Source organism: Halyomorpha halys, unplaced genomic scaffold, assembly GCF_000696795.3.
Source record: "Halyomorpha halys isolate HHAL.00 unplaced genomic scaffold, Hhal_1.1 Scaffold158.1, whole genome shotgun sequence".
In the NCBI taxonomy this organism is placed as follows: domain Eukaryota; kingdom Metazoa; phylum Arthropoda; class Insecta; order Hemiptera; family Pentatomidae; genus Halyomorpha; species Halyomorpha halys.
This window is the reverse complement of record NW_027107138.1, coordinates 214,697-226,974: the sequence shown is the minus strand read 5'-3', so window position 1 is coordinate 226,974 and position 12,278 is coordinate 214,697. Positions and strand designations below refer to the sequence as shown.

Genomic DNA, 12,278 nt, shown 5'->3' with positions numbered 1-12,278 from the left:
TATATATATATAAAGTTACAGTCAGCTGTACAACTCATATCAGCTAACTAAATGTATATATAGACGAGCTGGTCTCAATAAGTCAGTTTTATCGCCCCTCCACCAAGACCTAGGAGATGGCAAAGCACGGTCCCCTTGGTTGACGTCATCGCTGAGAGAAGGACTTCTGGCTCTGCATTCTGAAGTCATCCACATCATCAACACTTCCAGCCGGAATGGTCCCTCTCCATTCTTTGTGAGGCCCCCTCGGCTACCATGCTACTAATGTATAAACCGCCTTCAGCGGACCCGGTCTCTACTCTTAAAATGCCATCCGGCAATAGAAGATCAAATGTATATATATATAATTTTTTAGTTTTAATTATATTATTTCAAAATTTTTTGAGACAAGGTAAAGTTTTATTAATTAAATCAATATTATATCCAATATCAGTCTCAACACTTTATTTATTCATTTGTCCTACGTTACGAAGATGGCTAGAAAGGCCGAAACGTAGGACAAATGAATAAATAAAGTGTTGAGACTGATATTGGATATAATATTGATTTAATTAATAATAATTTTTTAGGTTAAGTAAATTGTATACATCTGTATGTGTTTAAAAAACCGTTCGTGGAAATTGTTCAAGATCTCACAGATACAAGTGCTAGGGAGGTGGAGGGCCAAATGAAAGAAGAGGAGCCGTGGTGGACTCGGATAGAATATCATCGGCCAAGAAACATGCCAAACCCTTGGAGAAGGAGAGAACACAGAGATGGTAGAAGAGAGAGAGCTAGTAACACAGAAACAATAGTTGGCTGGAGGAACGCAAGTGCCATGGGTGTGGTAAAACTGGTTACCTGGCAGCACAATATACCCGCACCCGATGTTTTGAATGTGGGACACAGGGACATATTGCTCGACAGTGCCCCTATATGTACCGGCGAAGGAAGCAAAATGTGCCTGAACCGATGGAGGTCAATGCACAGAAATTACGGAGCAGGGGAATCTCTCGAAGGACGAACGGATCCATAAGTGAAGCCACGGAAATGTCCGAGACCTCAGGGACAGAAACTGAAGCAGGAGACTATGAGCGAGAGAAAAGACAGCAAGGCAAGAGGAGGACTTGGAGACGAAAAGGAGAGACAGCTAGAACACGAGGAGGGTTCTGAGGAGCGTAGCCACAGAAGGGCTACCGCACGTTGGAGATCAACCATATGAAAGGAGAACAGGGTGGTTTGCCTAAATTAGAGATTGCAGGAGTGAGGGGTCTGGTAGACACCGATAGTTCCAGTACTATCGTGTACCAAGAAGTTATGGAGAAGTTGTTTAGTGGAGAGAGAGAGAAAGCATACCGGATTCAGGTATGTCAGAGTAGGTTAATCACCCTGGGTGGCCCTTGTGAGGTAGAGGGGGAGGTGGAAATAGGTTTGAACCATTGGGGATTTAGTAAGGGCATCTTGAAAATGCATATTGTAAAGACCATGCCGAGGGAATACAAAGTAATTGTGGAGTGTGACCTGCTATAGAATGTGGGTGCTTGGATTAAGAATAGCAAGGGAAAATGGAAGATTAAGATAGGAGGTAAAACCTACAAATGTCGTCAACAACAGAGGAACGAGAGTGCACGGATTGGGGCAATCAATCAAGCTGAGGACTGGAGACAGCGACTCAAGAGGGAATACCAGGATATTTTTTTTTACAGAAGGGGATATCCTCGGAGCGAACGGGAAGACTGTCCATGAGATCCCACTGAAGTCACCCTGTCCTGACATATGTAAAGGAAAGGAGATACCCACAGGCACTACGTCACCACATCTGGGAGGAACTCGAAAGTTTAAAACGACAGGGAATCATTATTGATAGTACATCCCCATACAATAGTCCATTGTGGGTGGTTAAAAAGAACAGTGTGCCAGGTAAAACTACTGATAATGTGATAGATTACAGGAAGCTAAATGAGAATACCATTGGGACAATTGTATACAGAAAGTTGGGATAAAACAGGGGTAAGGAGAAACAGCGATACGAGGGAACATTCAGGGTGATAATGATAAGAGAACATAATGTTGTAACTATTGAGAGTATTAAAGAACCCAAAAAGCGCAGGACCGTTCATATTGAACAACAAGTCCCACTAACCGAAACACCTCCGCAAGAGTAATCTGGAGTGTCCTCATCTCAACTTATTTGTTGTGTTATGTTTTCTTAAGTGGTGATTTAATTTTTGTTTAATTTATCTTTGATAATGGCGATGTACTGAATAAATTATGTTGCTTTTTTTTTTAATTGTATAAATTCATGATTTTATTTTGGTTTTTCCTTAGTTTTAGTTTGTAATAAGAGTTTATGAGTAGTGTCAATCTTTTGTTTTCTTTATCGTATATACTTTATTGTAAATAGTTATTGTTGTTGTATTTTATATTAATTTATTTTACAGTTCAAGTTTACGAGGATTGTTCATAAACTGGTGGGGGGTGGGGAGTTACAGCCTTAGTCAGCTGTTACTTCGATGTCAGCTAACTTAGGAGATCAGCTGGTGGAATGTACATAAAGAGATGTAACGAACCCAATAAAGCCAGTATGTTACAGCAGTTCAAGCGTGTTATATCTTATTTTATTCTTTATATTTATTTATCTTAACTTAATCTTCTTCTCTTTTTTGACATTCTGCTTTCGCCGACACTTTATTTTTTTTTTTACGAGGGTCGGTGGAAATCTTCAAAAGATACGGATAGGTACGGGCCTATCCGTGAGTGGGATTTTTACCCACTAAAACCACCGCCCTACACCTGTTCATTCCTCTCCACGGGACCGCCGCTAGGCATTACTTCATGGAGGGAAATGGCTGAGTGCCGCCTCGCTTACTTCGCATGGTTTGTGTGTGTGTGTGTGACTAGAAAATTCTTGAGAGTAGTGTAAAAAACGTATTATAAGTATAAATAATATCGTAGAAATATTAAAGAACTAAAATATAAATAAATATCAAAGTGCTAAAAATAAATTGACTCTAGTTAAAATATCTTAGAAAATGCAATAGAAATAAATAAAAAAAAATTATCAGCATTCAATGGACTCAATCAGCTCTTATTCTTGCTAATATCTCTCCAGCTTCAAAGAAAACTGTAGAATGAAGCGGAGGTTACAGGAGAATTTCGGTATTTTTTGGGGATTGATCCTCAGGGTGAATATTTATATTCATTGTTGCACTTTTTTTTCCCCCCTCCCTTGCCATTTCTGGCATACGGGATGCGGGAGCAGTGGAGTAGTACGCTGGGGTTTGTGCATGGCACTGCTCCTAAGGATCACCATTTTTTTTTATTCTTTTATTAATTATTCAATTACTAAATTTTTTCTTTTTTTACTGTGGTGCAGCCCAGCGCTAGGTTTAGCGCCTTACTGATGGAGCTGCACCTTGTCCACTGCATCCGTCTGGGTGCCTCCTGCAGTTACCAGGCTGGTCCAGCCCTCCTGGTCTCAGTCTGGACCAGTTTCCTCATCTTCTGGTGGCTCGCCGATGTTAGGCGGTCAAGTCCTTCCCATTGTGAAATGAGTGTGGCCCACCACCTCCTTCCAACCGTAAATGAACTCCTTGAAGAAGGGATAATTGTCTTCTTCTATCAAACAGAGAAAGTCCGACTCGGCGAGGGCGTAAATTCCGGTCTTTCTCGACAGCCTGGCTCGGTGTCCTTCCATGGCAGAGCAATCTATTATTACGTGTTCTGGTATTTCTCGCATCAGTCTCCTACGAGACTGGCACACCTCTCCCCTTCTGCCTTTAGTCTGGATCTGCTGTTCTTGACCACGATGACTGCCAGGTCGTCTACGTAGGCCGTGGCAAGGAACCCCTTGTCCTCTAGTTCCCCCAGCAACTCATCGAATACTAGCTTCCACAGAGCTGGTCCTAGAACCGAACACTGCGGACATTCTCTTTCGATTTTTCTCTCGACCTCGTAGTAGTTACCCCTGATCATGACACTCCCGTTATTGAGGTAACTACCTACGAGGGAGTATAGATTACTGGGGGTGTCGAGCTCTTGCAACCGCTGGAGTACACGGGGCCACCAAACGCTGTTGAAGGAGGAAGAGATGTCAAACATTATCAATAAGACATATTTCTCCACCCTCTCCTCCACGTCCCTACGCACTCTCAGCAGCCCATCCGTAGTTCCCTTGTCACGGGTCGAGCCGAACTGCTGTGGATGACTTGCAGCACTTAGGATTGGTCTAAGGCTGTGGACGATCATGTGCTCCAGGACCTTACTAGCTACTGCGTGCAGGCATATTGGTCGATAGGAATTAGGCGTTTCCTTATCCTTACCACCTCCCTTGTAGAGCAATCTCAAGTCTGCGATCCTCCACTTGTTTGAAAAGTACCCCTTATCCAGGCACTCATTGAATATATCCAATAGCTCTTCCTCAATATAAGGGGCACTGTTCTTGAGGATCGCAGCATCTATGCTCTCTAGTCCTGGAGCCCTTCCTATCCTTTGTCTGTCCACGGCAAGACGAAGGTCCCACATATCCCATGGCGGATATAGGTCGGTACCTGGTGGGTATAACGTGGTGCGTCTAACCATTTGATCTTCTGCAGTATCCTGGGACGGGTCATCCCTAGGGTATGTATAGTCTATATACATCTTGGCAGCCTCCTCCAAGGTGGTAGCCTGGGCACCTCTCACTCTAATAGCCGCCATCACTTGTAACGGTTTGACCTTTCCCAGTGCCACCCTGTAGGGAATACCCCAGGGATTCTTTTCTGATTCCTCTACGATAAATTCGTCCCAGGATTTCTTCTTCTGGCAACGCACTCCGTTTGGGTATACCCTATACCTATGCCTAGATTCTTCTCGGAGCGCAGGCCTCCTCTCGTCGTTTCTGCACTCCTGGTACCTACGCCTGGCTCTGTAGTATTCTTTTTTTAACTGCGTTAGAGCCGGCGTCCACCATGGGACCGGATGTACTCTCGCCCTTCGGCGATGGAGGGTAATACTCGCCGCTTCAGTGATGGCGCCCGTAAGCATTGCCACTCTGCGGTCAATCTCGGGCTCTTCATCTATCGGGGTCATCTCCTCCTATTCTCTGTCAGGTAGTATTCCCTCAAATTCACTAGAAAACGCCCTCCAGTTCGCCGATCGGGTCACAAAGCCCTTTTCTACTTTTGGGGCACCGCCTTCCTCCTCCACCACACTGAAGGCTATGACCCGGTGGTCGGAGCTCGTGTCTGATCGTAGAGTCCAGTCTGCAATACGCTTTGCAATGGGAGCCGTGGCAAGTGTCACATCTATCCAACTCTGGCCCCGCTCTCTAACAAATGTGGGACCAGAAGGCTCGCTCATAATAACCAGCTGAAACCTCGCCACGCATTCTTCTACCAACCTCCCTCTAGCGTCTGCGCGAACAGAACCCCAGGCCGTACTCCACGAATTGGTGTCGGAACAGACTATCACGCTTTTATACTTTAGCGCGACAGCTTCCACAGCAGCTATATTATCCTCTACGTTGATATTTACATTCGCCTGTCGTGGCGGCATATATGCTGAAACCAGAGCGAAGGCAACTCTGCCCCACCTGACATAACATGCCGCCTGATCTGCTGTGGCGAATTGCTTCAGTTCCATTACGTCGAGGGGAGGGTTAACGACAACGACATTGTTGCAGCTATTCATGAAGTAGTTCAGAGCGTTTTTGAAAGCTTCTTAAGCTCCTTTGGTATCACCTTCTTTAACAACTTACGTCCTTTATATTCTGACAAGGATCCAGGTTTATTGCAATATGATCTCATAAGGAACAAGGTGAAACAGACAACTTGAAAAGTGTAAAAAGTTTAAGCAATTGCTTGTTTAGAAGTTTATTGATTGCACTAAATAATCAACATTGATAATCGATAATCAGTCATTCTTAACACCCAGTTCTTCTGTATTTCCGGAATGGTCTAACTAACATTTCTTCAGATTCTTGCTGGAGTGTAAAGACATGGAACAAAGTCAAATCCAAATATTGCAGCTATATATTTTAATATTTTAAACAAAAGAATCCAGTAATGTTATTTGTTCGACAAATTGAGATTGCGAAGTAGTGTCCCTCAGGTTGTGCATGATAGCGTACCACCATAAAAATATCTAACAACAAATTAAAGGAAAACATGCAGCTTGGATTCAGTCTGCCAGGTGACAAAGGTCATATTGGAACAGAGGGAACAGTATTGAAAAAACTTGATTTACCAATATAATTAATCTTAATTAATTAGAACTTTCAAATAATTCTATTCCAACACTGAACTATATCCAATTTATGGCATAAAGAAGAAAAATTAAAATTGAGTGTTTAACATTCAACACATGCTTGTATATACCCGAAAATATCTTTTTTTTTTTTTTTTTTGAGTTTTCATAACTCTAATTTTAAATATGACATAATATAAAATTAATTTTAAAATATTTCAATTTCATTAGAAAAAATAGCATTGTTTTCAATTTTTGATAACATGTCAAACTTCTATTTACAGGAATATCAACTCAAAGATGTTCCTCGAACAAGACTGATCTTCCATCTCCGTACTTAATAACTTCAAAAATAAGTTCATGGAATGATGGAAGATGGACAAAATATGTAAATGATGTCATTGGTATGACAACACTGCTGTGGGGAGCATTTATTTATCAGGATATGATCAACGTACCTGAATATGGTGAGAAAAATTCTTTTACTCAATCTATCAAAACCATTATTTTTTACATTGTAAAAATATTCATTGTTGGAATTGATGCACAGCTACTACATGGGATCAATTCTGAGAATTTTTTCTAAAAGGCTAATTTCTAAAACGGTATTTATTCGAATAATGAAGTAGATAATGTTTTCAAAAAGTCTGCTAGAACTTCTAATGATTCAGCCAAAATGCAATGTTAGAAATTCATTCCTTGAGAGGTGTGCATGAAGCGACTTATGCCACCTACCCTTCTACAAGGAGGGCATATTTTTTGTGGTGTCTTAATATGGGGGACTTTTAAACTAGGGCACTAGTACTGGCTTGTAGAGTTGAAGGACTTGTCCTATTGTAATTTTCAATTCAAGTTAAAGAGTTGAATTTTATCCATAAATTTACCTAGGAACAGGGTTGGTTTTAAAATATTGAAAGTTATAGAATTTGGACTATATAAGAATCCATAGTTCATTGGATAAGTTGGGAGGGTAACCATTTCTTGGGTGAGAGGTATGCACCTGTTCTCTTTGTGGCAACTTGCTGCCCCAGTCTGAAAATGATCCTTGTTGGCTTTTTTCCCCTTAAGATATTTGATTTTAAGAGTGAACATTGACTCACAGCAAAGAAGCAGGGCTCTTTCATTCGTATATCATGTTCTTATTTTAATTTTCTTTTGAACCAAATGATTCTTCCTAACCATGTTCTAATGGACTTCTGTTGTTTTTGTGTTCTACACTCATGATTTGTTGAAACAAGAGGTTCTGTTTTCCATCACAATATTCTAGCAGCAATGTAGTAATTGTGCTTACTCAACTTATAACACGATCAATCTGGCTGAAAATTAACACATTCATCATTAACATAAATTGCAATAAAATTTATTTGATGCTAATAGTGAGAATTTTATTGGTATATAGTTTTGTTAGAGGTCAGTGTTGATTAAAAAACCATTATAAATAAGTTTATCTTAGGTAAAACTGGCCATTTTGATTTCCACAGCTAATTATTTTTTCCTCTTAGTACAATATCACTTCACAATTCTATGTGTATGATATAACCCTATGTATTTATATATATTAAATGTCTTATTCATTTTCTTTAGGTTTGCCCAAACAGTTGAACTTGGCTACAAGTTTTCTAGATGGGTCAAATATTTATGGAAATGGTATAGCTGCTGAGAAGAAAGTGCGAACCTATTTCAATGGAGAACTGATACTGAACAAATACAAAGAACAGAATTATTCTGCCATCAACAGATGTAAAACAAATTTCTTACTAATTTTAAGTAGTTATAAGTACATTCTATAAATGCACAAATGGAAAATCTCACAAACTATACAATAAACATTTTACAATTGTAAAACACAATTTATGACAATTAAAACCAATAATTAAGAAAAGGGTTTTTATATGACAAAAAATGAGAATATGAGCTAATTTTTACATAAATATACAATAAAAACATAGCACAATTGGAAAATTGTATTTAATAAAACCTATATATACACCAAATAAGGGATATAACTTTTTTTAATTTGTTAAAAGGTTTAAAAATAACAAAAAACGTTTCATTGCAATGACTATTTTAATTTGTCATTTTTATATTTCTCCTAATTGAATTTTGAACTGAGATGCAGCTTTAAATTTTCGATAAGAAATACTAAATAGACAAATGGATTGAAAAATTGATTTCTATTGACCTTATGATCATTTCACATCCAACAGTACAAGACGTATAAGTCTATACGGTTGAATAAAAGCCATAGAACTAAGCTCATGAACTTTCACATCACAAGTTTATTTTAAGCTTCTTGTAAAAAATTGAGAATAATATATGTTCATATGATATATATATCCCAGGTTTTGGCACCAGTTAAAACTATTTCAGATCAAAATCTTAAAAAAAAGGAAAAGGGGTATTTGATACAACAAACTTGATGGCTTGTTCACAATTAACATTATTGGCAGAATCCATCCACTTACATAGTCATCAAACAGCTGATAGGGCCTATCAGCTGATATCGTAGTAACAGCTGACTGTAACTCCCTCCTGCCAGTTTATAAACATTCCTCGTAAACTCATTCATGTACAAAAGAAAGAGATATATAAAAATACAATAATAGTAATTAAACAAAACTCACATTCACCTTAAAAACAATAGAAGAGAAATTAACAATTAGATACAGAAATAAAGCATAAAAAAATACATATATAACATAAAAAAAAAATTATTTACAATAAAAACAGTACCTCAATGGTGAAATTCTCTCAACCTTCAAAACACACTTTTAAGATGCTCCACATGGTCAGGTTCTGATTTGTTGAAGACCAAGAGGTCGTCCATATAGATTTCACATACAGACTCATCTAACCCCCTCAGCAACTCGTCCATGAGCCTCTGACATGTTATTGGGACATTTTTTAATCCAAAAGGCATCCTCATGAACTCATAGTGGCCTCTTTCGAAAGTGAATGCCGTTTTGTATTGGTCATCTCGGTGTATTTTAATCTGGTGATAGCCCAACTTGAGGTCTAGCATGCTTAAAATTGCTGCTCCACCTAATTTATCCAGAATGTCCTAAAATCTAGGGATTGGGTATCTTTCATCGATAGTATTTTCTTTAAGTTTACGATAATTGATAGCGACCCCAATATTTTTCCTCTTCTTTGCCTGGTGCATTCTTCTTTCTCACTGCCCACAATGGTGATGTGCTGTCCACGATTATCCCTTGCTTCTTGAGGATCTCTATCTCATCCCGAATATACTTTCAGAGTCCCTGTACCGTTGCTACTTTATAAAAGTAACCCTGTCCTGCTTAAGCGGAATTTTGTGAACCGTCCTTCCTGTGGCACAAACTGGGTGGTGAGAGTGAAAAAGAAGAGTGTTCCAGGTGAAACTACTGAAAAATTCAGAGTGGTGATAGATTACAGAAAGCTCAATGAAAATACCATAGATGAAAAGTATCTGATCCCCAGATTTAAAGACAGTTTGAACAGACTGAGCAGAGCGACTGTATTCAGCACATTGAACTTGAAGGACCTTAACGTAACATGACATCACACCACACCAGGGCACCCCAAGAGTAGATGAGGCATAGAGTGACTTCATATCACATTGAGTGAACATCTTCGATTAAATCAGGTTGACGAGGGACTACACCCAGATGTGGCAATTGAACGCTTGCGATTTGCCGATTGCAGCATATATTCATTCCATATATACAGTTATGAGAAAAAATAGAAGTCAAGAAAAATTGTTAAAGAATAATATTCAGAAAGGAAATCATTTGCAAAAACCCAAAACTATTGTGCTACAATCGATGTTTAAATAGAACATCGAGACAGGTTTTGGTTTTTGGCTTCTCTTAATGTTTAAACGTGGGAAAGGTAGCACCTATCCTGGATGTAGGAGATCCTGAACATTCTTTTTCTCCCTCAGTGGTACATTTAGAAAAATAAGACATCTAGAATCATCCAAAAAGTCCAAAAAAGTGACTTTTTGCTGGCATGAGATATGTTGAAAACTATTACCAAATGCTTTGTTTAAAGATAGGTCTAGTTTGTAAAATAGAAGTCATAAAAAAATCATCATTCATCAGAGAAGAGCATAAATTGGTTAGTGTTGCTCAAAATATAATTAAGTATATTTGTAAAAGTTTTATTAAAGCTAAGTGTCTGTTCTGATTGCCTCGAAACCAGCCCTGAGATTAAGAGTCTATAATGTTATATACAATAAAATAAAAATTCTCATATCTATTTATTATTTAATCTTTTCATTTAACCTTATCATCTTTAAAACTATAATGTAGATAAGAGAATAAGTTAAAACTATCAAAATTTCTTTTATTTTATTTAAAATAATTTTTTATTATAACAATATATATATATATATATATATATATATATATATAGATGTACCAAACCAAATGAAGCCAGCAAACGTATCAAATCTTATTCCTTTTTCTCTTTTTTTTAAGTTTTTGTTTTAAGCTTTCACACTTACTTAAATTATTATATATATTCAATAAAAAAATTTTGAGGTTAAAAAACTTCCAATTTGAATGTAATTTATTTTAAATTAACATATTGTAGCACAACGTTTCAGAACCACTGTCCCATATTCATGTACTTTAATAACCTCATAATCAGTCAAAATTTTAAATTTCATAAAGAAAAATCATGTCATATCTAAATTGCTTTACATTCAGAGTGTAAGTGTACTAGATATGACATGATTTCCTTTATGAAATTTAAAATTTTGATTGATTATGAGGTTTTTAAAGTACATGAATATGGGGCAGTGGTGGACACACACACAGGGTGAAATATAAAATTATTAAAAATATCACGAGATGTTCCCAGGAAGTATGAAAAATATGTATGTCGTTTTCCTAATGTATTGTTGCAATTACAGATTGGAAGTGTCAAAATGGATTTTTAGATTTTCAACTATTTGACAAGGTCATGATTAAACAACACAATTTTATTGCTTCTGAGCTGAAGAAGATAAATTCTCTATGGAATGATGACAGGTTGTTTTACGAAGCTAAGAGGATCGTTATAGCACAAATACAACATGTCACTTACAATCAATTTTTGGAATATATAATTGGTAAGGGATGAGATTAATACTAAAACTATCTAAATAATATTAGAATTAGAATTTTTATGTAGTATAAAAAAATTAATTTAGCAGGGCATAGTAAATAATTAAATGCCTAAAGTAACAGATATTTTCTTAATTAATCATATTTTAAAAATAAAAACTGTTGAATCAAGCCAGTTTTGTTTAATTTTCTTAACTTAAAAAATTATAATGAATTTTAATTTTTTCGAGTTAAATTTTAAGAACAAGTTGTTTCATCAAATTTACAGAGAACAATATAAATCCCATTTTCTATTTAGTCAATGTTAATAATCATTAAATAAAATAGTGATTTCTTTCGAGATATCAAACCCCAATTTGGAAGCAGTGTCTATTTTGTTTGTGAAAAATAGACTAATTGTGATATTATTTCATATTACCTTTTTTGTTTAAGGTACTGGAATTAACATAACCCTATACTGGCCATTAAAATTGTCTATAAATTTTGTCTATATCTTATTATAGACATTCAAATTCAATAAATTGTAAAGTATATATTAAATGGATTTTCATTTTTATTGATTGAGTATTCTTTATTCTCTACTGATTATTACTGTTCTTTATAATTCTCACTCATATAATTTTGTTCATTTCACCACTGAATGTCAATTATTGGTTATTTATGTACCAAATTTAGAAGCGAAAAATTAATTGATCGACAAGGAATTTTTTCCTTCTCTATATTTAAAACTTGCAGAACTTACCTATTTCTATTTTTAATGAAGTACTTAGTTTTAAATATAAGAACCTTTTAAACTCATAAATAAGTAACTTCTTATTATTTTATTTTTGTAATTTTAATGGTTTGTTTTTCAAACACGTGAAAGCTTTTATCATAGATAAATATATATATATATATATATACCAGTTAAAACTATTTCAGATCAAAATCTTAAAAAAAAGGAAAAGGGGCTATATTATCCTCTACGTTGATATTTACATTCGC

At 36.6% G+C, this 12,278-nt stretch overlaps 1 protein-coding gene across 2 annotated transcripts in view; it reads left to right on the top strand.

The window, feature by feature from the left end:
* The window catches only part of LOC106678755 (uncharacterized), a 70,461-nt gene that overhangs the window by 50,743 nt on the left and 7,440 nt on the right, over window positions 1-12,278 (top strand). For both annotated transcript variants that reach the window (XM_067045442.1, XM_024362720.2), the window contains exons 6-8: window positions 6,489-6,671; window positions 7,789-7,944; window positions 11,102-11,299. In XM_067045442.1, the coding sequence (XP_066901543.1) occupies window positions 6,489-6,671; window positions 7,789-7,944; window positions 11,102-11,299 (537 nt within the window). The remainder of the gene's footprint in view (window positions 1-6,488; window positions 6,672-7,788; window positions 7,945-11,101; window positions 11,300-12,278) is intronic.